The 25,059-nt window shown below is 43.6% G+C and overlaps 3 protein-coding genes across 7 annotated transcripts; all 3 read left to right on the plus strand.

Moving 5' to 3' along the window:
- Positions 1-840: 840 nt before the first annotated feature.
- CTSS (cathepsin S) lies at positions 841-6,064 on the plus strand. Of its 2 annotated transcripts, none has more exons than XM_034425081.3 (8): positions 841-1,023; positions 2,150-2,282; positions 2,394-2,516; positions 2,765-2,917; positions 2,997-3,221; positions 4,207-4,372; positions 4,478-4,583; positions 5,185-6,064. In XM_034425081.3, exons 1-8 carry the CDS (start codon positions 1,016-1,018, stop codon positions 5,282-5,284), a joined length of 1,014 nt encoding a protein of 337 aa, XP_034280972.2. In that variant the 5' UTR covers positions 841-1,015; the 3' UTR covers positions 5,285-6,064. The 2 variants fall into 2 exon arrangements, with proteins under 2 accessions (XP_034280972.2, XP_034280973.2); XM_034425082.3 differs by having other exon boundaries at positions 845-1,023; positions 4,285-4,372.
- Positions 6,065-6,847: 783 nt separating this feature from the next.
- Positions 6,848-16,084, plus strand: HORMAD1 (HORMA domain containing 1). 3 transcript variants are annotated; one of them, XM_034425085.2, is made up of 15 exons: positions 6,848-6,967; positions 7,819-7,880; positions 7,968-8,112; positions 8,976-9,039; positions 9,494-9,530; positions 9,623-9,643; positions 9,736-9,762; positions 10,305-10,372; positions 11,319-11,464; positions 11,559-11,803; positions 11,951-12,017; positions 12,610-12,683; positions 13,131-13,214; positions 14,204-14,284; positions 15,883-16,084. In XM_034425085.2, exons 2-15 carry the CDS (start codon positions 7,848-7,850, stop codon positions 15,961-15,963), a joined length of 1,173 nt encoding a protein of 390 aa, XP_034280976.2. In that variant the 5' UTR covers positions 6,848-6,967; positions 7,819-7,847; the 3' UTR covers positions 15,964-16,084. The 3 variants fall into 3 exon arrangements, with proteins under 3 accessions (XP_034280976.2, XP_034280977.2, XP_087737548.1); XM_034425086.2 differs by lacking the exon at positions 6,848-6,967 and adding an exon at positions 7,306-7,324; XM_087881422.1 differs by lacking the exon at positions 6,848-6,967 and having other exon boundaries at positions 7,646-7,880.
- A 287-nt stretch (positions 16,085-16,371) lies between these two features.
- Positions 16,372-24,974, plus strand: GOLPH3L (golgi phosphoprotein 3 like). Of its 2 annotated transcripts, none has more exons than XM_034425087.3 (5): positions 16,372-17,556; positions 18,957-19,163; positions 21,799-21,930; positions 22,460-22,574; positions 23,327-24,974. In XM_034425087.3, exons 2-5 carry the CDS (start codon positions 18,981-18,983, stop codon positions 23,752-23,754), a joined length of 858 nt encoding a protein of 285 aa, XP_034280978.1. In that variant the 5' UTR covers positions 16,372-17,556; positions 18,957-18,980; the 3' UTR covers positions 23,755-24,974. The 2 variants fall into 2 exon arrangements, with proteins under 2 accessions (XP_034280978.1, XP_087737549.1); XM_087881423.1 differs by having other exon boundaries at positions 17,348-17,437.
- Positions 24,975-25,059: the final 85 nt, after the last annotated feature.

Consider the following 25,059-nt stretch of genomic DNA (forward strand, 5'->3'; position numbering starts at 1 on the left):
TAATTGACTTGGAAGGGAGCTTGGAGGTCTTCTAGTCGAACCCCCTGCTCAAGCAGGAAACCCTATGCCATTTCAGACAAATGGTTGTCCAGTCTCTTCTTAAAAACCTCCAGTGTTAGAGCACCCAAGCAAGCTAGAAGTGATCAATTGTTCTCACTGCTAGGAAATTTCTCCTTAATTCTAGGTTGCTTCTCTCCTTGATAAGTTTCCATCTGTTGCTTCTTGTTCTGCCTTCAGGTGCTTTGGAGAATAGGTTGACCCCCTCTTCTCTAGGAAAGCCCCTCAGATATTGGAACAGTGCTGTCATGTCTCCCCTAATCCTTCTTTTCATTAAACTAGACATACCCAATTCCTGCAACTCTTCTTCCTACGTTTTAACCCCCAGTTCCCTAGTTTAAGGGATAGCTGGGAAGTTAAAGTGCACACATCTTACCAAGGTCACACTTCTCACACAATGAGGAGACCCAGAGAGGGGAACATTGTGTGTGTTCATGTTCGCCCTGGACAGCTAGGTTTTTCAACATGAAATCAACCCTCTCCGTGCAAGCCTGGTCTTTCTGGGCAAAATCTCAGGCTCACGCGTCGTTCATCCTTAAAGGATGAGCAAAAAACCTAAGGGACTGATTTGGACAAAACTCAGCAGCACTTTTTCATGTGGCTGTTGACAAAAATAGGATTGCCAACATGATCGCCAACGTCCAATGATGGATATGGAAGAAGAAGAAGAAAAAACCTGGTAAAACTGATCAAGCAAAAACAGAGAAGACTTGGATCATTTCTGTTTGGCTGAAAGTGAAAATCACAGTCCGTTTCCTTGTTTGGGGCAGGCTCATGTGACAAGGGTAATAAATCGATTGTCTCCTGTCGGCACCGGCATTGGGTGGCTGCTGCTTTGGTGAGCGGCTGTGTTCAGCTACGGAGTTAGCAAACAGTTGGCAGAAAAGAGAAAATTATTCTTTGAGGAGGGAGTCAGACATTGGACGAGTACGATTTGGAAAAGTCCGCCAGCTGAAAGATGTTCAGGTAGGTAGAAGGCCATCTTCTTCCTCGCAATGCTTTCTTTGAGCAGGGCAAGAACATTTGTTTTTCTGTCAAAGGAGATTTGCAAGAATGTTAACTTTTAGGTTTGAGTCTCTGGATAATGCTGGGTATCTTTTCGTCAGGGTTCATATCTAACAAGTAAGGAAACAAGGAATTTACTATCAAGCCTGGATCTGACAGGAACTTACAGCCAAGATACTTTGACGGATTAATTACTTTCTTCCTGTTTTGAGTGTATTTGTTTTAGCAAAAATTAACTATGAGCCGGGTCTTAATTAGCAAAGGTGTATTAGGTTTAAGAAACTGGAGATACAAAGGAGGTCTACCTCCTTGATTCTTTGTATGTTTTCCAAGCAGCCTAATTCACAATGATATCCTCCGATTTCACACCAGACTTGACAGAAATGTGATGGGTAAGAATCCTTTCGCGTCATTAAAATATTTATTTGGGACACAACCTCTCTAACTTCCAGTGGGTGTTCAACTTACAGCTTGCTTTAATTTTGGAAGCTGCCTGGAGTCACTGTGAGTGAGTTGTGAGGCCCTATAAATTTTCTTAACAAATAAATGAAATAGTGCTTTATCTTCCTTGCATTGTGAGCAAACTCAGTGATGTGATTAAAAGTGTGGTAATAGGTTGCCTGGTGGACTTCACTATTCCTTTGTAAAGAAGCGAAGCGAGATTCCTTTGAGGGCATCCTGCGTTTGTTAAAGTGTATTTAGGAGTAAATTTATCAGAGTGGTATTGGGAGATTGCACAATGTCTCCAATAATTTGATCACAATGGACATTAGGCATTGTGGCTTCAAGATTGTACAAACTTCTGACTGAACACCATTGCTGCATTGTGCAAAGAAATGTTCTTACAAGCATAAATAATCAGCACTTCAACGATATAAATGGGCTTCCTTCTTGACTTGCTAGTAATTGAGCAAAGAGAGTTAAACAACAGTTTCTCTTGCGTGCCCTGACTTGAAGAAATCCAGAGTGATCATCGTTACAATTCATATGAGCCATGGACACCAGTGCAAGGCAGTCTTCTCTCAAGCTCATGTTGTCGTTCCAAATTTGAGTGGCTCTCTTAGTTCATAATCCTATATCTCAACAGGATGGAGATACACGTTTGGCTGATGGCCTTTTGTGTTATTGTCGCATCTGCTCCCCAGTGGCACAGGGACCCCAAGCTGAACAAGTACTGGGAATTATGGAAGAAGAAATACGGCAAAGAGTACCAAAATAAGGTAAGAGGGCCCAGCGGTAGCTCCTGCAGTTAAAAATAAAAGAAGTACACAATTGTTTTTATAAGCAGGGTCTTCTCATTGGCTAATGGTGACTTCTGCTTTAATTCTCAGAATCAGGAAGAGCTGCGCCGAATGACTTGGGAAAAGAACGTACAATTTATCGCACTGCACAATCTCGAATATTCGCTGGGCCTGCATTCTTATGAACTTGGCATGAATAACTTAGGAGATATGGTTAGCTATGTTGATTTATTTAATGGGCTTGGTAACTAGGCGTATTAGATGCCAGGCAAGACTAAATGGTACTGCCACGCTTTGAAAAAAATGTGGATGGTGAACATTAAAGAGTATAGCGGGTTGAATTTTTCTAGGGAGCAGGGAGTTGGACTAGAAGACCTCCAACTCTTTTATTCTGTTATTCTACTATTCTGTTATTCCTTCTTTTGGCTAAATTAATGCATGTATTTCTGATCTTTCCACAGACCAATGAGGAAGTGTCATTGCTCCTGACCGGCTTGAAGATCCCATCCTGGTGGAACCGAAATTCCACGTCGCACAAATCTATCGTAGGCATCGGCATTCCTGACTCTATAGATTGGAGGGACAAAGGATACGTCACGAATGTTAAAGACCAGGTGAGAAGGACTTTTAAACATCCATCGGTCTGTTCAGGATATTTTTGTGCAACTGATTTTGACCATCTCTGTCTTTCAGTATTCGTGTGGTGCTTGCTGGGCCTTCAGTGCGGTTGGTGCCCTGGAAGCTCAATTAAAACTCAAGACTGGGAAGCTGGTGTCGCTTAGCCCGCAGAATCTTGTTGATTGCTCCAATTTTTATGGGAACCATGGCTGTAACGGAGGTTATATGCCTGCTGCTTTCCAGTATATCATAGATAATAATGGGATCAACTCCGATGCTTCCTATCCATATAAGGCCAAGGTTTGTATGGTTATTGTTGCAGAAAATTGCTTGCAAACTTGCTGTAAATTGGGGTGTCCAATCTTGGGAATTTTAAGATTTGTGGACTTCAATTCCCAGAATTCAGGGAGTTGAACTTGAAGTCCACAGATTTTAAAGTTACCAAGGTTGGACAATCTTGGTTTAAATTCTCTCTTTGATCTTTTTTCATGATAGTTTGCAAAGCATGGGGAATGTTGTAATTAAAGCTGGCACATTTAATCATACCTGACTTCCTCAGCGGAGGTTGCAATCCTACGCACGGCAACGTAAATAAGCCCTTGCTACTTGTTCCAAACTTAATTTATAGGATTGTGCCATAAGATCCATTTGGTCTTCTATATAATTATCCAGCTTTAAGAAAAAGAAAAGGAATAATTCAGAATGAATGGCTGCTCCATCTTAAAAGATATATTTTTTGTTTCATTCACATCAAATGGAGCATTATCAAGATGGCACCTGCACCTTTTGAAGCAACGAAAGTGGTGACTATGTCATAGAATTAAATTATAATGGAATGAATCAACCATCAATTAGAAGCAGTGATCTTTTAACGTATTTTATCAATCCTTATCACCGCTATAAAAATGGCATGCTTTTCATTTATCCCTCATCATGCTTTTGCTGACCAAACTGAGGCGGAGAAATGCTTCTCGTGATTCCAGACCCATTTATTTTACTCTTATTAAAATCTTGTTTTTTGCAAGACACCCAATGCAACATGCATTTATATTTTACAGTCACTGAGGTTGGGCTGAGTCCCAAGCCATAAATTTTAGCACCTCCCAAAGGTGTTGGCCTCACCTACGACCTGAAGGAGGCTGGGGTTTTAAAGTCCAAAGAAATTATTTATTTAAGGTTATTTAAGAAATAAGCCAGAGGGAAAAGCACTGGGGTTGAGCGGGGCACAAATCTGTGGGTTTACTCAGGAGGAACACCAATTTGAACTTTTTCCTGCTTCCTGCAGGATGGGTTATGTCATTATAATCCTGCTGCACGAGCTGCTACCTGTTCTAAATATATCTTGCTTCCATCTGGAAATGAGACTTACCTGCAGGATGCTGTAGCCAAGATTGGACCAGTATCAGTGGCCATCAATGCAAACCAGCCGACGTTCTTTCTGTATAAGCAAGGTGAGGTCTTAACATCTGTTAAATGAACAAGATTCAGTTTTGTGAGTTTGGGATCCTGGGTTCCCGATAAACATTTACAAGTGATTCCAACTTTATCCCAAATAGGAGTTTATAATGATGCCAGATGCACCAGTCAGCATTTGAATCATGCCGTCCTCGTGGTTGGATACGGAAAGGAGAATGGCATGGATTACTGGCTTGTGAAGAACAGGTATGCCAGCTCTTGGCCAGTTTCAGGGGCTAAACCAGGATTAATAATCAGGCATAGTTATTTTAAGATGCTTTGGTCTTAAATATAAACGCAGCATTCTTTTCTTACCATCAAGCATCACACCTAGGACTTAATTTAGGGACAGTTGAAGATTTAGTAGCTTCTGTCATTTTGCAAAGGTGCAGGAGGGAGATTATGCATGATGTCTGATCCATTTTTGTGCAAGGAAAAATGGATTGTAAATGGATTGAAGTGGTGGATATTTTTGCAAATGTCTTGATTTATAAACCATATTCAGGGCTTCCCAAGCAGAAAAGGAGAGCCAAATTATTAAATATTGTATATCCTCTCTTAGTATGTTGTGAGGATGCAGCTTGCAAGAGGCCACCACTCTTTTGTAGATTGCACTGGCATCTTGACTATTTTTTCCCCTTGTCAATCAAAGCATCTAACTTTTCAGACACCAAAGAAATCTTGTGTAATTTGAGGAATATCAGTGGCATTCCCAACCCACCACACTGCATCCTCATTTAGACTCCTTACTTAAGAAAGCTCCCTCCTAAAGCATATGTTCTTTATTTTCCTCTTTTTATTCCAACAGCTGGGGAATCAATTTTGGCCATGAAGGCTATATTAAAATTGCCAGAAACCAAGGGAATCGCTGCGGAATCGCCAGCTATTGTTCGTATCCGTTAATTTAGATGGCATCTCCAGTTTGCAGTGGATATTTTCTTCACTTGAGAAGCCCTATTAGGCAGCTAATCTTAGCCTTTCAATATATAAAAATCTAACTGTTGCATTTGGGAAGAGTGATTGATCGCCAAAACCCAGATCTTCCATTCAGCTCCACCTGGTAGATCTGAGACAAGCAGCCCAAATGAGGGTTTATCTGGGTTTAGTTTGGAATTTGCTAACGATCCCTGGGGCACTGCCAGACTTAATCGGTTAATCAGGTAATGTCTGCCAATCTGCTTTGAACAAGCAAAGAGCGCTGGGTAATTGTCAGGGATTTCCATTTCGGGCCACCTGAAAACGGGATGGAGTAAAAACAGCATCCAGAATCTACATTCATGAACGTAAAGCAAAATCTTCTTTAAAGTTCGGCTATTTGCAAGACAGTTTCTCATCTGGAAAGAGTCAAATGCATACAAATTGAACTTTGGACTCATTTAACACAAAGAAGAAAAGAATATTTTCACTGCTTGGAGCCATTGCATGGAATATGACATTAGAAACATGGAATCTTAGGGCTGGAAGGAACCTTGGAGGTCATTTAGTCTAACCCTCTGCCCTAGGCAGGAGACCTTATACTATCGGAAAAATGGTTGTCCAATCTTCTTTTGAAAACCTCCAGCAATGGAGATTTTTTTCTTCTTGCAACATATCCTGGATCCTTTCTGAACCTGGTTGAAATATAATTCAAAATGTATTTAACCTTGGCCTCTATTAAAGATTATTAAAGGCAATGCATGTTCAAGAAATTGTGATTTAGTATGATGTGATAATCCAATTGCTGTGCTTTATGGATTGCATGGTGGTTTAATGTTGGTGTGTTTTCCCTTTGACCAAAGAAAGGAAGAAAAAAGGATAGAGAATACAGGGCCTAGAGAAAAGCATCATTCTACCCTAGCCCTGAAAAAGATGGTGCATTAACCATTACCGCCCATCATGAATGATGGGTATTATAGTCACACCATTATTCTTCCCCCTCCTCCCTTCCTTGACCTGAGAGAAGGCGGGCGTTCAACAACCCATCCTTCTCTGTCCATTGAACATGCTGATTTGGGGTGGAGATGGGGTTTGTAGTCCCAAACCATCTAGAAGGGGACAGCTGGCCAAAGTTGCCTTCTGGTTTTTAAGGATGCTTTTAAAATTGCCCTTAAACATTCATATTAAAAGTCACGTATATGACACAGAATGAGTTTAACTAATAAATAAACACATGTATTAAATATAAATGCTGGCTATGGGTGGCCCAAAATCTTTAAATCTTTAAATAATAATAAATAATTTTAAAGTCATGTTTAAACCTCATCACCAGAAGCTATATCTATATATCTCTATCTCTATCTCTATCTCTATCTCTATCTCTATCTCTATCTCTATCTCTATCTATATATCTATAATCTATAATTTTTATATAAAAATGAAGCGATTCCAACTTAGAAGAGGATGTCATAGGCACGTGATGTCATCCCACATGATGTCATTGGGGAGGGCTCCAATCAGCAGCCGCCCCTGCTTTGAAAAAAGGCGGGAAAAGCCAGGGGGTGGGGGGGTTGGGCAACTGTTGGGCTGCCTGAGGAAAAAAGGCGGGAAAGGCGAAAACGTGCCTCATGTTTGAGGGAGGGAGCAGCCCGAGGCGGCCATTTTCTCCCCTCATGGTGGGCCTTCTCTCCCCTTTCCCAATGTCCTTTTAAAAAAAAAACACACAAACAATAATAGGTGTTAAAGTATTGTAGTTCCTCCTGACAGTGTTTCTAGACTGTGCCATGGGGGCTCCAGATCTCTCCAACCAGGCAATCCAATTTCTCCTCTCCTGCATCAGCCATGATTGCTGGCTGTGAGGAGAATGGCCAGTTCTGGCTCCCTTTGCATCCACTGGCTCTTGATTGCCATCTTGAACCTTTGTGATGAACAAGATGGCAAAGACGAACCTTGGTTCCCCCTCGAGGGCCAAACTTTCTCTTCATCTTAGGAACAGAAGGGCAGCAAAAATGGAGGATAGCCAGGAGAGTCTGGTAGATCCACTTAGCATCCTCCACCAGCTGGCTTTTCCCAATATGGCAGCCACTTTGAGGTCCCGAGGGGGAAAAAAGATGGTGGACTGTGCAATTCTCCATACTTTGGGAAACCGTGGCATCTCCACAACAATAAATCCTACAAATCTATTCCAGGAACACTTCATTGCTCCCATCAAAATTGGTTCTTCCTGAAGGCCACCTTCCCCAATCTGTTTAGCCATCCTGATTTGGCAACTAGAACGATGGCTTAGGGTAGAGGTCTCCAAAATGACAATTTTCAGACCTGGGGACTTCAATCCCAGAATTCCCATGCTGGCTGGGGAATTATGGGAGTTGAAGTCCACAAGCCTTAAAGTTACCAAGATTGGACATCCTTGGCTTAGGGCATTGTGGGAAGGCACCCATAAATACCCCTAGCTGGACCATTTCCCCTTATTCTTCCCCTTAACAATCCAGGACTAACCAATCGTTTTATTTATTTTTATTAACAGAGGATTGCAATATTCCGTTAGAAAAGGACATGGCAACTTTGCAGAAGCAAAGGAATCCTCTGGTAGGCTTGAGGCGCCTGAAGACAGATCCCAGGATTGAAATCTAGGATCGTTTGGCCTGGAAGATTAAGGATTTCTTTCTTTTCCAGACTGCGGCCATATTCCCCACCAAAATTGCAACCGAACAGCAATCCCTCATGTTGGTGAAGCGGCTGCTGGCCATCTCCGTCTCCTGCATCACCTATCTCAGGGGCATTTTGCCCGAATCTGCCTATGGGACGAGATATTTAGATGGTAATGCCCTTTCCATGGATTTGGGGCAAAAAGAAGGAGAAATCCTGCTTTTGGAAGAATGTGCAGAAGCTTGGAGGCTCCAAGAGAGAAGATGGACCTTTGAGAAGAAGCCCGTCTCACCATCGATGATCCCATCCACTCCTTGGAGAGTCCTTTCTCAGAAAAAAATGCATTTAAATGCATGCAAGAAAATATATAAACCAGGGGTGTCCTAGTTTGGCAACTTTAAGGCCTGTGGACTTCAATTCCCAGAATTCCCTAGCCGTGGCATGACTGGCTAGGGAATTCTGGGAGTTGAAATCCACAGGTCTTAAAGTTGCCAAGCTTGGCTTCACCCTGATATAAAGGAATAGGTTGGTTTGCAAAGGAATCAATCATGCTCAAGTAATGACATTGAGATGTTTTTTTAAAAAACATATTGCATATGAAAGGGAAAAAGTTAAAATTGTCTAAACCAGTGTGAACTTTTTGCTAGGCTGGTGAACAGCAGGAAGTTAAAATAACCGAAACCTTTCTGGGGGGAAGGGGGGAGAGGTTTCGTTTCTTATGGGGCAATTTTTAAAAAAACAGTTCCATTTTCAAGACTTTGGGGTATAGGGCTATTGGCATATTTTGCATAGAAAGATTTGGATCTTTGAATCTTCTAATCAGGGAGATTTTGCAGTTGCATGATGATGTCATATAGATGACATCATTTCCCTACACAATGATGAAAGTGATGTCATTGGCCTCCCCCCTCACCCCCAACAGCCATCAAATGAGGCAAGATGGTCTACAATTCAGATTTCATAGAAGTAAAATATTTTAGATCAGCCAGTCAAAAGTTGAATTGCAATTAATGCTGATGGTTTGTGTCTTTCAAGATCTCTGCGTGAAGATCCTAAAAGAGGATAAAAAATGCCCTGGGTCCAGCCAGCTCGTGAAATGGTATGTCTTATATACCATTTGCAGTTTCCAGCACCTTTGTGTCCTCTTGCAGGGTTGGCCAGCAGAAAATGAATGACGCTCTTGCAAATTTACATGTTTTCCTGATTTGTCTTATTTAACCAAGGAGATGAATGTATTGGACAGCAAAGTCATTGGTATTTGGGCAGTGTACAAATTAAATAAGTCTTGGGGAAGATGTATTGTAAAAGAAACATGTTTTCAATTAAGTTAATGTTATGCTTCATGCATAAGTATATAAATTGGCTTTCTTAACCAAACCCACTGGTAAACAGTCATGAATACTATATGGAATACTATATATATATATGGAAAAAGTTGCATAATCTGGCACCACTGCATATTTTTTGTTTCAATTAATACACTTAAAGTGTATTTTCAGTTCATGCATGCAAAAGCTAAGCTTAAAGCCTCAATCTTATTTAATTTTTTGCAGGATGCTAGGATGCTACGATGCCCTGCAGAAAAAATATGTAAGTCGGCATTTTGTCTCTAATGGGCCACAGTTTTACAAATATGAAAACCCTTCTAATATCAATTTCTTTCTTGCTTGTCTTTTAAACAGCTCAGATTAATCGTCTTAGCAGTAAGTTTGGCAAACATATATTCCATATATGGAAATAAAGGTTTCCTTTCTCTTTGCTTGATTTTCATTTTGTTGTTTATCACTGAATACAGGTCTACACCAACCAGGAGGATCCCCAGGTATGTCTTCCATGTCATTTCTTACAAGCTTTGTAACTGGATGCTTTGATTTGGATCAAAACATCTATTATAATTCTTACAAAGATATTTATTACAAAGAACAATTTGATAAAGGTGGATACTTAAAGCTTTGCATGCAATCTAACATCAAGATAATAGGAACCATCAGCACTGGAGCTAGAAAGAAATGAATTAGCTCTTTTGTTCTTGGGGAACAAAATAATTTTTTTCTTTATAAAAAATACTTTCCTTGACACAGAAAATAACAAAGCTACAACCCACTAGGTGTCACCCTACCCCTGTATTATATTATTGTAAACATACTGAAGACTCCCTCCCCCCCATTCTTATAGTTTTAGTTGGACCATTAAGAAACCACCTACTGTTTGATTTTTTTTTGTGCAAAATGCTGTTTCCCAAATTTATCTTATGCACAAGGCTTTGGAATTTGTTTCTTGGCATTGCAAAATAGATTTGATCCTGTCATTCCGCTCACAGTTCTCCCTGAGTGCTAGATAAATAACTGCTGCATTTTGTATTAGACGGTTACAGAATGTTACCAGTTTAAGTTCAAATACACAGACAAAGGACCTTCAATGGATTTCAGAAGGTATGCCTTTATTTTTCCCTCTTCATCAAAGAACTCCAGTAAAATATTTTTCTAGCTATTTGTCCCAGTAAAGTGTGGAAAAATATATGCTTTGATTTTGGAACCTGAACGTTAACCCGGGTGTGTTTGTTGACAAGGAAAATGTACATTTGTTTCATAACAATTGCTCACTAAGAATGGGCTTGTTACAAAGTCTAAATAGGGTTGTTGCAACAAATATTATCAAAAACATCTTTGACCACCTCCGAAATTCTGCAGAAATACAAAAATTGCAAACATAGGCTTGCCTTCTAGAATTAAGAAGATCCCTAACTCATCATGCAAGAATGACTGAAGCCCAGGATTTTATTTCCAGAGGCTGTCGGAAGGCAGCCTCGCCCCCTCATCTTACTCCCTACAATTGGTATTCATGTTCATATGCCCTTTGACCTTTTAGGTCCCATCCAGCCTTCCTGGTTTGTCCTCCCTGATAGATTTATCTTCCGTGATGAATCTGACTAATTCCCTTTTAAAGCTACTTAAGCGAGTGGAAAGAACAACACCACAACCTATGGAGTAATTGTCATAAATTAGATCGTGGCATTCTGTGAAAACATCCTGCCTTTGGTGTGTGCTGCTGAATCACCACACCACATTGCACCACACCACATTCAAGAGAGGCACACAATTCTATGTCTATTCTCCACATCTTGCACACTTTTATAAATGCCTCTGTTTGTGTCTAATTTCCCTAACCCTCCTCGTCAAGAACTGTTTTGCTGCCCTTGCCATGCTCCCTTTGGGGTAACACTTGTCTGCAGACACAGCTAGGTGCAAGGGAATGACTTGGATAGAGACGAGTTTACAGACTTGGGAAGGAAGCTAAAACTTCAGGATCCTCCTTTTTAGGGGAGGTGATGAACTTATTTGGCCTCGTAATACAACTCCGGCTACTTTGTGCTTTTAGTCAACAGAGTCAATCGAGCATCACATGCGCTGATACTAAGAAAGCAAGTATCCTGCTCATCCGGAAGATTTATATCCTGATGCAAAACCTAGGCCCATTGCCTGATAACGTCTGCCTGACAATGAAGCTGTTCTATTATGATGAAGGTATCTTTAAAATCTTAATATCGTCTAATAAGGGAGATAGGTCAAACTAATCAACATGTTTCATGTCAAAGCATGGATTATTTTTCCCCTCCAGTTACGCCGCCTGACTACCAGCCCCCTGGATTCAAAGAGGGCGATTGTGAAGGGATGGCCTTTGAGGGGGAGCCGATGTACCTCAATGTTGGGGAGGTTCCCACCCCTTTTCATATGCTGAAAGTGAAAGTGACCACTGAGAAGGACCGCATGGAGCGTGTGGACAAAGCCATCCTAAAGGAGGATGCCAGCCTTGCTTCCATGCAGGGCTGGCACCTTCAGGAAGACCAGCCTCAAAAAATTGATGTAAGTGTGTTGGGATTTATTTGTATGCTTGAAGGAATCTGTTTTATGTTTTGCTGTGGGTCACAATAACATCACTTGCATTGCCCGTCTTCAAAATAACCAAAACAGTTCCGTTGGAAGACATTCTTGTTTGTGTACTTTACACAGGAAGATTTTGTGCCGGAAAATAAAACAGGAGGGCAGAAGAATGCAAGCAAGATGCTACACTCTGAAGGTACACATGCCATAGGACTTTTTTTTCTGTATCAAGTGAACAGGGTATTCATCTCAGTTGCCTTGATTTTTCTGGGCATCAGATGAAGTTGTGAACTCGATGCTTTTAATGTGAATCGTGTATGTTTGAAAAATAAGCATGAGATTTAAAAAGAAGACAGCGAAACAAATACTCAAAGACCTCTTTTCACCTCCAGAAAGATGATACAAATCTTATGGGTTAAATTCTGCCCCCATGAAAAGTCCTTCTGACTGGAAAGCATTTTGCTTATATTTAATTGTAATTTTTTTGTTTTATTGAATTTAAATAGTTGTCTTTCTCATGCATGTAAACCCTGGGTGATACAATTTGAGTTGGGACAGGTTTTTTGGGACTAAACATGTGGATAGAGTAATATTTAGCTACCCCAGGTACTTTGCTACTCTTGGGAAATGGGAGAGGAACAACTATTCCCACCACAGCCTTTCAGCCCTGCTTTCTGCACAGAGACCAGTGTGACTCCTTCTGCCTAATTTTGAAAATGTATTAAGGCAGCTCAAAAGTTTAATTATTGTTGATTTAGTTTTCTGAAGAATTGCATAATCCTTTACAGAACCAAACCTAATTTGCACAGAGGAAGAGAAAATCACAGAAGAACACCAGAGCTGCCCCATCAGTAATTCTAAGGTACAAAGCTGGGTTTTCTTTCCCAACATCCCTGCTCTCCCCACGGGATAAAAGAAGAAAACTGGTTCAGCTACTTGAGTGCAGGAACATGCTGCTTACTCCAGTTCCAGCCTGTGCAATTATGAATTTATTTCCCCAACCATGCCGTGCTGGGATAGCTTCTCAACTCCCAATTAATTTAATTTTGTTTCATTTGCTGCATGGCAAATGATTCTTAAAGCACAAAACGTCAGATGGCCCAACTGAAGCTTATAAACAAAACTGTATTTAGCGTTCAAGACTCAGCTTGAAGCTGAGGATTGTATTGCAAAGGCAAGAGGAAGCAAAAACATCGGTCATGCCTGTTCCTAAGTAGGTTGTGGTACACAACTCTTAAGCCTGAAAAAAGCAGAAATGTGGTCTGTTAAACTTTAGCCAGTAACCATTTGGTTGTTTAACCCTTTTTAGGTGGATCATTTAATAAGCAAGACATCAGAACTTGAAGTCACCGAGAGCAGAACCCGAAGCGGAAAAAAATTCCAGCGAAACATAGTAAGCGTTTTATTTTTAAACATCCATTCTTTTAAAAGATCAGACTGAGAGTCACGCAGGCATGACAGCATCAATTGTTAGTACTAACCGTTCTTACTTTGTTCTCCTAAATTTTAATTACTTTCCTGGTATCTCCATTGTTATGGGAACAGTAACAAAATGCAGATACCAGGAAAATAATTAAAATTTATGTTTGTTGTTAATGAAAATATTAATTCCTATCACAAATTTTCTCACAACCCATGATCTTATTTTATCCTCACACCGATCTTTTCTTGTGAATATCTTAAGATCACATGCTAAATTGCATAGACTTTTAGATTGACTTTAAATTTGGACAGCTAGGATCCAAGATGGGAAATTTGAGCATAGCTAAGTAGCAGCCCTCAGTGTCTCTTCTGGTCTTCACACCAGCTGTTTAATAAAAAAACATGAAGTCAGATCAGTCCCAGGAAGGCTTCCAGCTCTCATTCTTGATTGTCCACAAAGTGAAGAGAAAACGGTGCTGATTAAGAGATTAAATGACTGGAGTGAAAGCCGGTTTGGTGGTGGTGGTGGGGGGTTATAAAAACTCCCACCCCGAATTCCCAGTTTCCAGCAGAAAGTGTTCCAGAAAGAACCTTTAGGTCAGTCTGAATCTTTGCAGATCCTCCCATCCATCATACAAAGTGCTACTAAAAAAAAACCTCTTTGCACCAGCCAAATGCCTGATTGATATAAAATTATCCACCTATAAGCATTGTGGGAAAGATTCTGCCAGAATCAGCAACTTAAGAAGTGCCCTTTAGCATGTACAGCAGGGGAAGTAAATCACATGTCATCAGGACCAAGCTACGGCTTGCCCTTACTGTCGCCACTATTAGAGAGCCCTTCATTAATTTTTTAGCACGAGCTGAGGAAGAGTAACAGCCTGCAGATGCCTCGCGAGCGTCTTAATAGCCGTCTGCAGGCTTTTCTTCTAGAGTAACAGTTCCTCTGTCTCTGTCAAGGGTGCCGTGGAAAACACAAAGCAGAGACCATCCAAGGGTGCCGAAGCCCAGAAGAGAAGGAGCTCAGAACTGGATAAGCCTGTAAGTGCTTCTGCGTTGCACTTAGACCTCCCTCCTTTCTCCAGGCAGGATTTTGGCAGAATAAATAGAAAGTTTGACCTCTTGAAAGATCCGTTTTGTAAAGGGAGGTGGCTTGTGGGAAGATAGAGGTTCACTGCTGCCCATCCATTTAATGTCTCTGCACATTTGCCTTGCAGTTCTTTACTCGCACTTGATCCCATGTAAACTATGCCTTGGACTGTAGCCGCAATCAGAAACACACTCCACAAAATAAGCGAGCAAAGTCGGAGCTGCTGAAATAAATCCAACCAGCCAGGGATGTGACAAACTCAAAGCCATGCAACTGAGCACAGCTCTGGTTCTGCTTGAAGCTCTGGAGCCATCTCGGAATATTGTTCTGGGGTGAACAGCCACAGATTTGTGCACGTAACAGGTGTTGACACCAAAGGTAGCCAGGCCTTCTTAGGAGCCTCCTGGTGTCTCTTTTTTTGGCCGTGTAAAGTTTGGGACTGATACTCTGACAATTCCCTCTTCTACAACCACTTGTTTTTGTAATAGAATAATCTGCATTTTTGCATACTAATAAATTTCCCCAACCTCTCTCAGTCCCTCACTGATGGAGGATCAATCTATTTTGGATAGCGGTATCCACATTATTACTTATATTCCCAGGCACTACCCGCAACATTAGTGAGGCTTAATTCTCAATCAAATCCACATCTATTCACTGAAACGATACCCTAAATCTTAAACAGGTTTGCTGGAGACGGCCAATCTTGCATTTTTCTGCCGAACCCTCCATTTAATCTCCATCGATGTTTTTATTGACGTTGTGCCACATTCTTCATGTTTACCGAAGAATAAGTCCCCTAAAGTTCAGCCGTGCTTGCATGATGTGAAACGCAGGCCGGATTTCAGCCACATACACCTTTTTCCCCCTCCCTTTTTTTGCAGCAATGGCTGAGAATTTACAGGCCTTTTCTCATCACCTCCAGCCTAAGTAAAGAATTACATGTTCCGGCACTTCCCTTGTATAAATGAGTGGCTGTTAATGCTCGTGGCGCTTTCAGGCCTAATGGCAAACAGGGCACCAAAGAAGAAAAAAGAAGAAGTAATAGAACATATTGGCTGGAATATATTAGCTCCGAAGGGAAGCGGAGTTGCGACTGCAGTTGTGATTGTGTATTAAATGGGCAAACATTTCCCTGGCTGTTGTTTGGGCGCCCCGTCCTCTGCAAAGGGGAAGCAGGGTTTAAAAATTCATATTTGATTTCACTTCATTAAACCTCAGAGAGAAAGGTTTGCCTGTCAGGAGCATCAAGACTGTCCCTTAAAGCAAGAGAGGAGTATTAGGTTTGTTTGCTGCCTTGAGTTATTTATCAAAATAATAAAGGTGGGATATAAATAAATAAATATAAATAAATAAAAAGCCTCCGCCGGGGTTACCATTCACGGACCTGCTCCACTCAGCAATCCAGCCAAGACCAAACAGTTTATTTGCAATCAATGAAAAGAGAACAATAAAAGGGAGGAGGAGGAAGAGGGAATTCTCCCGAAACAATTCGTATTCATATATATGCATTTATATGCATCTCTTTTTGGCTTTTTTCCCCCTCCAGGTTTATCCTCTGGATTTCTCTTCTAGCCAAGACCTCAGTCCCAAACGGAAGAAAATCAGCCAGCCCAAGGAAGAGTTCTAGGCAGCCGCTTCTCCCTTCTCCTTTTCTCCTTTTCTCCCTCAGTGCCATTTTCTTTCCCGCTCCTGGTCCTCGGATGCTTTAAAAGAATTTGTTTTAAAAAGATTAAAGCCACTGAAATTTACGGGGCTCCTGTTTTTATTTTGTTTACAAGGCTTTCTTGGGGAGAGATCGGGGGGGGGGCATCCCACCCACCAGCCTGGGAAAAAAAAGGGGGGGCTACTGGTGGTCCTTGACTTATGACCACAATTGAGCCCAACATTTTTGCCGCTAAGTGAGTCCGTTGCCAAAGGGGCTGAATTTTGATCACGTGATCACGGGGGAGGCTGCGACGGCTAGGAAGTGTGAAAAAAAGTCCCCCTTTTTTCCAGTGTGGTTGTAACTTCGGACGGTCGCTAGAGGAACGGTTGTAAGTCGAGGTCTTAGCTGCCTTGTCCCAAGAAGGGGCACCACGCCCGGGAATTGGGGTTGGGGGCCCCTCCGTGCCACCAGGGCCCCCGCTTGGTCCCACAAAGCCATGCCTGGGGGGGGCGGAGGAAAAAAAATCTGACCCCCCAAGAGGGGATCTTGGGGGGGGGGCTGAGGCTTCCCCCAGAGGAAGTGGGGTGCCTTTGACAGAGCTTCTTCCGGAAGCCCCTCCCCCACCTGGGCCTTTCCCGCCTTTTTCTCCTCAGCTGCCAGGCGGTGAGTGGAGGCCCCCCAGGGCCCCTGCGCCCCCCCAACCCCCCCACACACTAGGCCCTGGTCTCCTTATCCGGCTGGGAACAGTGGGGGAGACTGCCCCTGCAGCTGGAGGCTCCACTCCCAGCCCTCAGGGACCCAGGCCTGCCCTTTCCTGGGCCAGGGTCTCCCTCTCAAGCAGGCCTCTGTGCGTGTGGGGGGGGGAAGAGAAGGGGGTCTCCTCAGCCCTTTTTATGGGTCCTCAGGGGAGGGGAAGAAGAAAAAGAAGCCCCCTCAGAAACAGATTTATTTATTTATTTATTTATTTATTTATTTATTTATTTATTTATTTATTTATTTATTTATTTATTTATTGTTTGTTTGTTTGTTTGTTTGTTTGTGCTTATTCATGTTTCCTTCACCTCACGGGGGAGCACTCTGCCCCCCCTTTTCAAGCCCCTCCCACTCATCCCCCCCTCCCCCCCTTTGAGTTTTCCTCAGACGTGCCGGCCAGGCCAAAAAAAAAAGCCACTCTCCGCGCCCCCATTGGCCGCCGCGTCAGTCAATCAGGCGGGCTGGTCCCACCGCCCCTCCCGGACTATCCATCCTGCCCCCTTGGCAAGTTTGCGAGTGGCCAGCGGGGGGGGTGAGGGGGAGGGAGAGGGAAGCCCCGCCTCCCCCAGCAGCCGATTGGCGCTTTCGGAGGCTGCCTCTGCTCCCATTGGCCCTCTGCGCGACTACCGGGATACGTTTCCCGGGGACACCAGGAAGCGATGGGGGAGCCTTTGGGGCTTTTCTTCTCGCCTCCTTCCTTCCCGTAGGTGACCCAGGAAGTCAGGCGCGCTCGGCTACCGGGGCTGCAGGCTGCCCCAGGAGGCGGAGAAGGGCGAGGAGGGAGGCTGAGCAGCGGCTGGGAAGGCAGAGCCAGGAGTGCGGGTAAGGGTTGGTGCAAGGGGGGGGGGGAAGCAAAGCAGCCATAGATGGGGGGCGAGGACGATTTCTTCCATTGGCAGGAGCAGGTGGAAGTGGGGGGGTGGGCTTCTTTTTCTGCGCCCCCCCCAATGAGGAGCCATCCCTGCCCGTAACGGGGGAGCAGCTTGCAAATGAGGAGGGTGTTGTGCAGAAGGGGCTGGGGGCAGGCCGTGCAGCCCCCTCGGCGTTTGTGGGGTAGGGAACACCCTGGTCTCTATTTGGAGAGAGAGAGAGAGAGAGACAGAGAGAAAACACGTGTATTCAATCCCTTTTCCCCTGGAGGGTTTGTTCCTTCTGAAACAGGAGTTGGGATGGCTTCTTTCTCCTTCTTGCCCCCACCTCCCAAGGGGTCACCTTTTAAACTGACATTTGCCATGATTTATTTCCACCCCAAAGGCTCAGGAATACAGCCGAAGCCCCCTTTTCAAACCCTTTTCTTTTCTGCCCGGTGGCTGCCACATACACAGTTCCTCTTTCATCACATGCAAAGGGGTGTCCTCACCTGATGCAGCCAGGTTCCTGTTTGCTCAAGATTGGGCCCTCTTTCATGGACTAAACGCTCCCCGAACGAGCCTTGGATGCTGCTGCCTATTTTGCCTATATTACGGATTTATCATAGTTTTTTTTTTTTTTTTAAAAAAAACATTTTTTATGTTCGCTCACAAAACCTGGCTGGGAAAATAAGGGCGAGTCTTTGCATGAGGTTCTTTGGCAAAACGGTTACTCAATAAGGACTACGATCCTGTATAGTCCTTTCCAACTTTAACTTGCTGCCTCTACAATGTGGTCAGCATTTAGAAAAAGGAGAAGGGGGAATACCCTTTGGATTGTATTGGTACTACAGCTCCCAGAATTCTCACTGGCGTAGGAATTCTGGGAACTCTGGTCCAAACACATCTGGATCCCATGGAAACCAAGTTTAGAACTTGCTTGCAAACCACCCGTGGTAAGCTAATAAGCAAAACTTGTTTCATAAAACGATTAGTCTGTTGTTTTCAAGTCCCTGTGGTCGTTATTTGATACTTCAGTTACCTTGGGGTTGATTCATTAAATCATGATTGAGCAAACAGTGGTTTAGCATAATAGATGAGCTGGGGTTTTTTTTTGAAGGCTGTAGAGTTCACGCAGAAGGAATCATGTCTTCTGAGCATGGGGTCTGTTCCTCACTTCCCCACAGAGAATGTGTTCTAGGTTGTGGGGATTGGGTCAAGTGTGTGGGGCAGCGCCCGTAGCCTATTAGGGGAGTTGCTATGGGGAGGTTGCCTGGGATTTGAGGAGTTTCTTCACACGGGCTGTTGAAAGGCCTGGCAGGTGAGCAGAGATGGCACAATCAGCGGCTGTTTACAAAATTGTGTTTCCGTTAGGCTTACACACCCAGCAGAGAAGCCATGACAACATTGATCCATCGAGGGAAACGTGTGGAAGTCGGGAAGCATGCAGACAAGCGGCTGGAGGCCGAAGAACATGCTGTGGTCAACCAGACTTTGGGGGAAGAGGATCCCGGAGACTCCAAGGACATCCGTCTTACTCTCATGGAAGAGATCTTGCTTTTGGGTCTGAAGGACAAAGAGGTAGGATCCAACTGGATCTCTCACCGTAGGGGTCCTTTCCTATTTACAGTTATTGATCTGTGCCATCTCTTTTCCTAGTAAGGCCCCTGACAATGTACAGAATTTAGATTTGGTTTGTAAGCAACAAAAGGCACTCGGAAATGAGCTCAAGAGTGATACAATTTGGTAACAACTCTGCACAACTAAAACAAGTTTCCTAAACAAGCCAGCAACATTAAGAAAAACAACACAGCAGCTTTGCAACTTGATTTGAAGGGTCAGAGAAAAGTTCAGTCAAGCGCAGAAAATTGAAATCCAGTGTCGGATTCTGCTTCCTCTTTGACTAAGATCATTGAAGACTCAGTTGCGATTTTAACAGTGCTTGTATGAAGGAGTGGAGTTCATTATGATGGGTGGTTTGCATTTTAAACCAGCAGTAAACTGATCCCTTTGGCATTTGTTTTACCAGCAAACCAGTTTGCCGAGGTTTTTTTTTGCCAACACCAAGGCTCATAACTTTTCCCTAATTAGAAAAGTTTGACGGGACTAAGGACGGGTGTGGGAGAAGCAAAACTTCTCAAGAACCTCCTTGGGCATTGCCAATCCAGCTATCATTACTAATGTATTCCTGGCTTGGTCAGGCAACTAACATCAACAAACAGAACCCGATTTAATGAAAAACCAGGAAACAGCAGCCCGTGCCAGCTTGGCTCTTTTCCTCCAGGGTGGAACAATAGGAAACTTGGGGCCCGTATTTTTGCCAGCCAAGTACCTGTACAGAAACTCCCGTAACTTTGGCCATCGCAGATAAGAGTGGGGAAATGCTTCTCCCTAAGAAGCCGGAAGTTGCATTTGGAGGCTGTAACATAACAAACCAGCATTTAACCTTGGTGTGTTGTGTACATAACTCCTTGACCTTTGGGGACAATGTTTAAATTTATTGTGTCCTAATTCCAGCTCCACCTGTTCCGTGGCTTTCTCTCAGGAGTTTCATTTCCTGCTCTTCCACGGGGACGCCGGACACACGTGGCAGGTTTACTCAGGGAGAAACTGGTGCTGGCTTTTCCTTGATTGTCCCTACTAACAGTGTCCAGCTGTAGCTCCCATCCTGGATTTCCTAACTTTGCAGACCTGGAAGCTAATTGTAATTAGACTGAATAGAAAAAGACATCCCTGCGGGATTGTAGAAGAATGCCCGACATTTTTTTTTTTTTTACAGTAGGGGATACCAAATTGAATCACTAATTAAAAGAATCGATGGGATAAACACCTTTTTACTGTACTTTAAGAATTCCCAAGACTTGTAGCTGGGATTTGCTTCTCTTGCTTGTAAAAAGGTGCAGCAAAATCCTCTATTTGCGTCATTTTGACTGACAGAAATCATAGAGGACAAAAGAGCAGTAAAATTGTGTTTGGCTTGAAATGGAGCCAAAAGGAATTGAATTCAAATTTAGCTGAAAGACAAGTTAGAATCGCTTTCAATCAGAATAGAGCTGGAAGGGATCTTGGGGGTCTTCTAGTCCAACCCCCTGCTCGAGCAGGAGACCCCTATACCATTAGCTTTGTTGCAACGGTGAGATAAATGTCCCACTTCCTTTTCTTCTTCTTATGATTTGCTATCAACCCTGTAGGAGAAAGAAGAGATGCAAAATGAGAGAAAGAAAAAAAAAAGTAAGAAAAACAGATTAAACTGCCAAGAGATTTATAAGCATCATAAAACAATGAATGGAGTGCAGATTTTCGAAAGAACACCGAGTTCTACATATTTAAATGTTTTGTGCCATTTAAAAACTACAGATGGTTTTTAAAATCCCATTTTTCCTCCGTTACTTTCAGGAACTATGTAATGATTTAATTGGATGTTGAGAAGGAAAGGAAAGTTTTACGAGTGTTTGCATATTTGAGAGATTTGAGGTTGATGGTAATTTGTGTGTGTGTTCTAGACATACAGGAACCGCAAAATATCTTGTTTGTTTTTCTATTTGTGTCCACATTTCATCCAAATGTTCTCTGCTACAATTATTTATGGTATAACCTCCCTATCTCTGCTGTCAAAGTTGGAATCTAAGGAAATCTATTATTAACCTAGCTGGGCTTTTTAAAAAAAAAGCAATTAGTCATAGTTAGCATGCTTGGTTATTAGGCATCATTACAAAGTTTGTAGCCATTATCTTAATTGATTTATAATTATGTAATCTCAGAATCACCAGGCAAAAGAAAAAAATCTGAACAAATTAGATACAATATGACTGATTTTTTTCCCCCACACCTGCCTGATGCAAGAATGCAGGTTGTAAAATATGACACTGAAATTCAGCGTATCTTAAGTATCTTGAATTTAAACCCTGCACTTATGGATACTGTCTTCCTACTCAGAGGCACATTTTCTGAAAATCTGAATTTAATGATAGTTTTGCTGCTCCCTATTTTCACACCCTTTTATCAAGAACTGGTGTGGGGCCTTTTCCCCTCATGATTAAATTGACAACTAAGGGAGGACCTATGGCTGATGTTTGTGTGTCAGGATGTATAACAATTGTGCAAAATGTGCTGGGTAAAGGCTGGCAGGACCAGGGTGATTTGTGGTGAACCTGTGCGTGCACTTCAGGAACTGCTGAGCTCCCTCCGTTGACCTCTGCTTTCCTCGTCCTCTCAGGGCTACACATCCTTCTGGAATGACTGCATTTCTTCGGGGCTGCGAGGGGGCATCCTAATTGAGCTGGCCATGCGAGGGAGGGTACAGCTGGAGCCCCAGTCCATGAGGAAAAAACGCCTGCTGGATCGAAAGGTAGATGTCAGCCTTGAAGCTGTCTTAACTGTGGCCATTTTCTTTTCTGTAGCTTTCCTCTAAGGAGGTTTCTTTTTGCATTGCTTCAGGGCTGACACAGCCTGGAGCGAAGGGGCCAGGGAGGGGTGGGTGGGTATAGAGATAGTTGGGATGTTGCAGCCAAAATAAAATTCTTTCCCCTGGGAATCAAGGATGCTGGTGTAGGTGTTCGAAAGGCGGAGACTGAGGTCACCTGGCAACTGGACTATATACTGATTGGACCATGTGACTGGTGACTCTGTGGGGAAAGTGACAAAGTTTTACTTTTAATTGGGTGTAAAACCGGTGGGAACTTAGAACCAGTTTTCCATCAATTTGATATGTCCCAATAAAATGTTGTTTGAGGAACATGCCTGCCTTGGAGTTCTCATTGTTGGGGATGTATGACTTGGAACCTTAACAGTAGGTTTTGCCTTCCCTGCTTGCCCTCGCGCTCTTAAGGGCTGCAGTGCCTTCAGCGCATGGACCCCCGTTTTCTTCTCCTGCTCAGGTCCTCATCAAGTCAGATGCCCCAACTGGAGATGTGCTGCTTGATGAGACCCTCCGCCATCTCAAGGCCACCGAGTCACCCGAGACGGTGCAAACCTGGATTGAGTTGCTCACAGGTAAGAGAGATTGGATGACTGTGTTGTGGGGCTGCTGCCCTCGCCTCTCGGATCGCAACCATTGGCCCCCTGCAAAATGCTTGCCTTGTAGCTGCAGTGCGGAAACAGCCGTGCGGGTGACATCCTTCCCTGGGCTTGCTGGTTTCTGTGCTTGGGGTCATGGGTTGCAGTGAGCCTGGGTTTTGTGGGATCGGTTGAAATTGGCCAAAGCCAACTCAATTTTAACTCGGGCTTTCAAGCCGCCACAGCCCAAATAAAAAACAAACAAACAGAAAATGGTGTACTTTATGGCTCAGTGCAATGCATAGATTTGGACGGAAGGGAAATTAGTGAATTGTTAAATTGTTGAAGAAGACAGCATTACCGTGGTTTAGGTACACATTCAATTACCAGTATAAACCATTGTCCAGAAATTGCAATGATCGTCAACCCCAAAGGAAGAAATCAAATGAGCTTCTTTCAAGAGTTGGGATTCTGGCGATCACCAAGTCAGCTTTTAACTTTGTCCAAAATGTTGGGTGTAACACACTACCCAGAGAAAAACAGAGAATTGGTTTGTAGTGGATATAAATCCATATATTTGGGAGACGATCTTCAAAATCTAGGATTGAAGAGAATAAAAGGGGGAGGGAAACGTTTCAGGCTGGCCTGTCCAAAGCTGCTGGGGGCTTCCGTCACAATTTGCCCCCAGAGTGAACTTTTGGATCCTCCGGACAGACAGTCGTGACTCCGAACGGTCCCCTCCTTTGCAGGTGAAACCTGGAATCCCTTCAAGCTGCAGTACCAGCTCCGTAACGTCCGCGAGCGGATTGCCAAGAACCTGGTGGAGAAGGGCATCCTGACCACCGAGAAGCAGAACTTCCTCCTCTTCGACATGACCACCCACCCGGTCACCAACACCACGGAGAAGCAGCGGCTGGTGAAACGGCTTCAGGAGAGCCTCCTCGACAGGTGGGTCAACGACCCCCACCGCATGGACAGGAGGACTTTGGCGCTGCTGGTCCTGGCCCACGCCTCGGACGTCCTGGAGAACGTCTTTGCCAGCCTGGTGGATGAGAAGTACGATGTGGCGATGAATAGGTCCAAGGATCTGATGGATAGGGACCCCGAGGGGGAGGCTGCCAAGGCAGCAGGCACCGAGATGATCTGGGCCGTGTTGGCGGCCTTCAATAAATCCTAAACCCTCCTGGCGCATGAAGTGGTTCCAAGCGGCTTCGCCCCTTTTCTCCTCCAGGAAGGAAGCCCGTGGCTTGGTGGTATCTTCCCGCCTTCCTGAGCTTTTGGTGACTGCGGCTTGCCAGGCCCACCGTCGGCCTATGAAGCTGGGCCTGGAGACCTCAGTTCTGTTACAGCCCTACCTTCACACACACACACACACACCACTGTCACACTTTCTTCTAGGGATCTGGGAATCAGCCAAGAAGTTCGCACATTGCTCTGGATCCCTGGTTGATTTTTTTCCGAGACCCCCAAGTTAAAACGAAGGAGGGGCTGTGTCTGGGACAAAAGGACAGTTCTTTCTCTCTGGCCTCCCCTCCCCTTTGCTCTCACTTCAAATCCTCCTCTTTTCCGCCCTATGGAGGAGGGGGATTCATTTCCGTGGGTGTGTTTGTTCCCCCTTATAAACCTCACGATCCCAACCTCATTTTTTTGTCCCGCCAGGTTTTTCTTTTTTGCCCATTCAAGTTCCTTTGCTTTTTTTTTTTCCTTTCTTCCTTCTCGTGCTGTTCTTCTGTTTGCTGAATTACAGCACACGTCTCTATGCAATCTCGCCCGTGTTTGGTTTCTGCTTTTTGAACGTAAAGGTTGTGTGGAGAATCTTGGCAATTTAAGAGTGACGCCCCAGGTTGTTTCCTCCTGGTACAGCCGTTCAGATGCACGCCAGTTAAAGTGCATCGAATTTAAGAGTTCAACCCTGTACTGACAACCACCGAAGCCAGAATGCATTATTACAAACTGGTTATAGGTTTTTCCTGAAAGGGGCTGGGATAAAACCATTCTATTTTATTCATCTTATCTTGTGAGACTTTTAAGAGGTCCGTTGGCCTCGAAGGGCGTGCTTTAGAGCCTGTTTTCAGAACCATGAGATCTAGAAACCTGAAGCTGAATTCACACGGAAACCGAATTCCAGACCTACTACGTAAAATTGTACCTTAATGCTTGTGGTTCTGCTCACAACTCGATGTACTTTAGTTTAGTGCCTTACCATGCGTTCCCAGAGGTGTGTTGAGGCTGCCTGAGCCACGAGTTAGAACTGACCCTTTGAAGCTGCTACAACACAGAGTTGAGGCCTCGACTCATCCAGGTCTGTTTCAGGGTCTTGAAGAACCATGGTTTCTGTGGGTTTGTAGTCTCTAGAGGCCGTTGCCTTGTTATTAAACTCTTTCCTTTCCTTTGAAAGTTGTGATTGTGTCCCCTGTAATTTTTAATTTTTTTTTTTTGTGGTGGTTAAGTTAGAAAAAAAGCGCGGGAGATTTCTAAACAT

This window comes from Pantherophis guttatus, chromosome 18 (assembly GCF_059756535.1).
Source record: "Pantherophis guttatus breed Tessera chromosome 18, ASM5975653v1, whole genome shotgun sequence".
Lineage (NCBI taxonomy): Eukaryota > Metazoa > Chordata > Lepidosauria > Squamata > Colubridae > Pantherophis > Pantherophis guttatus.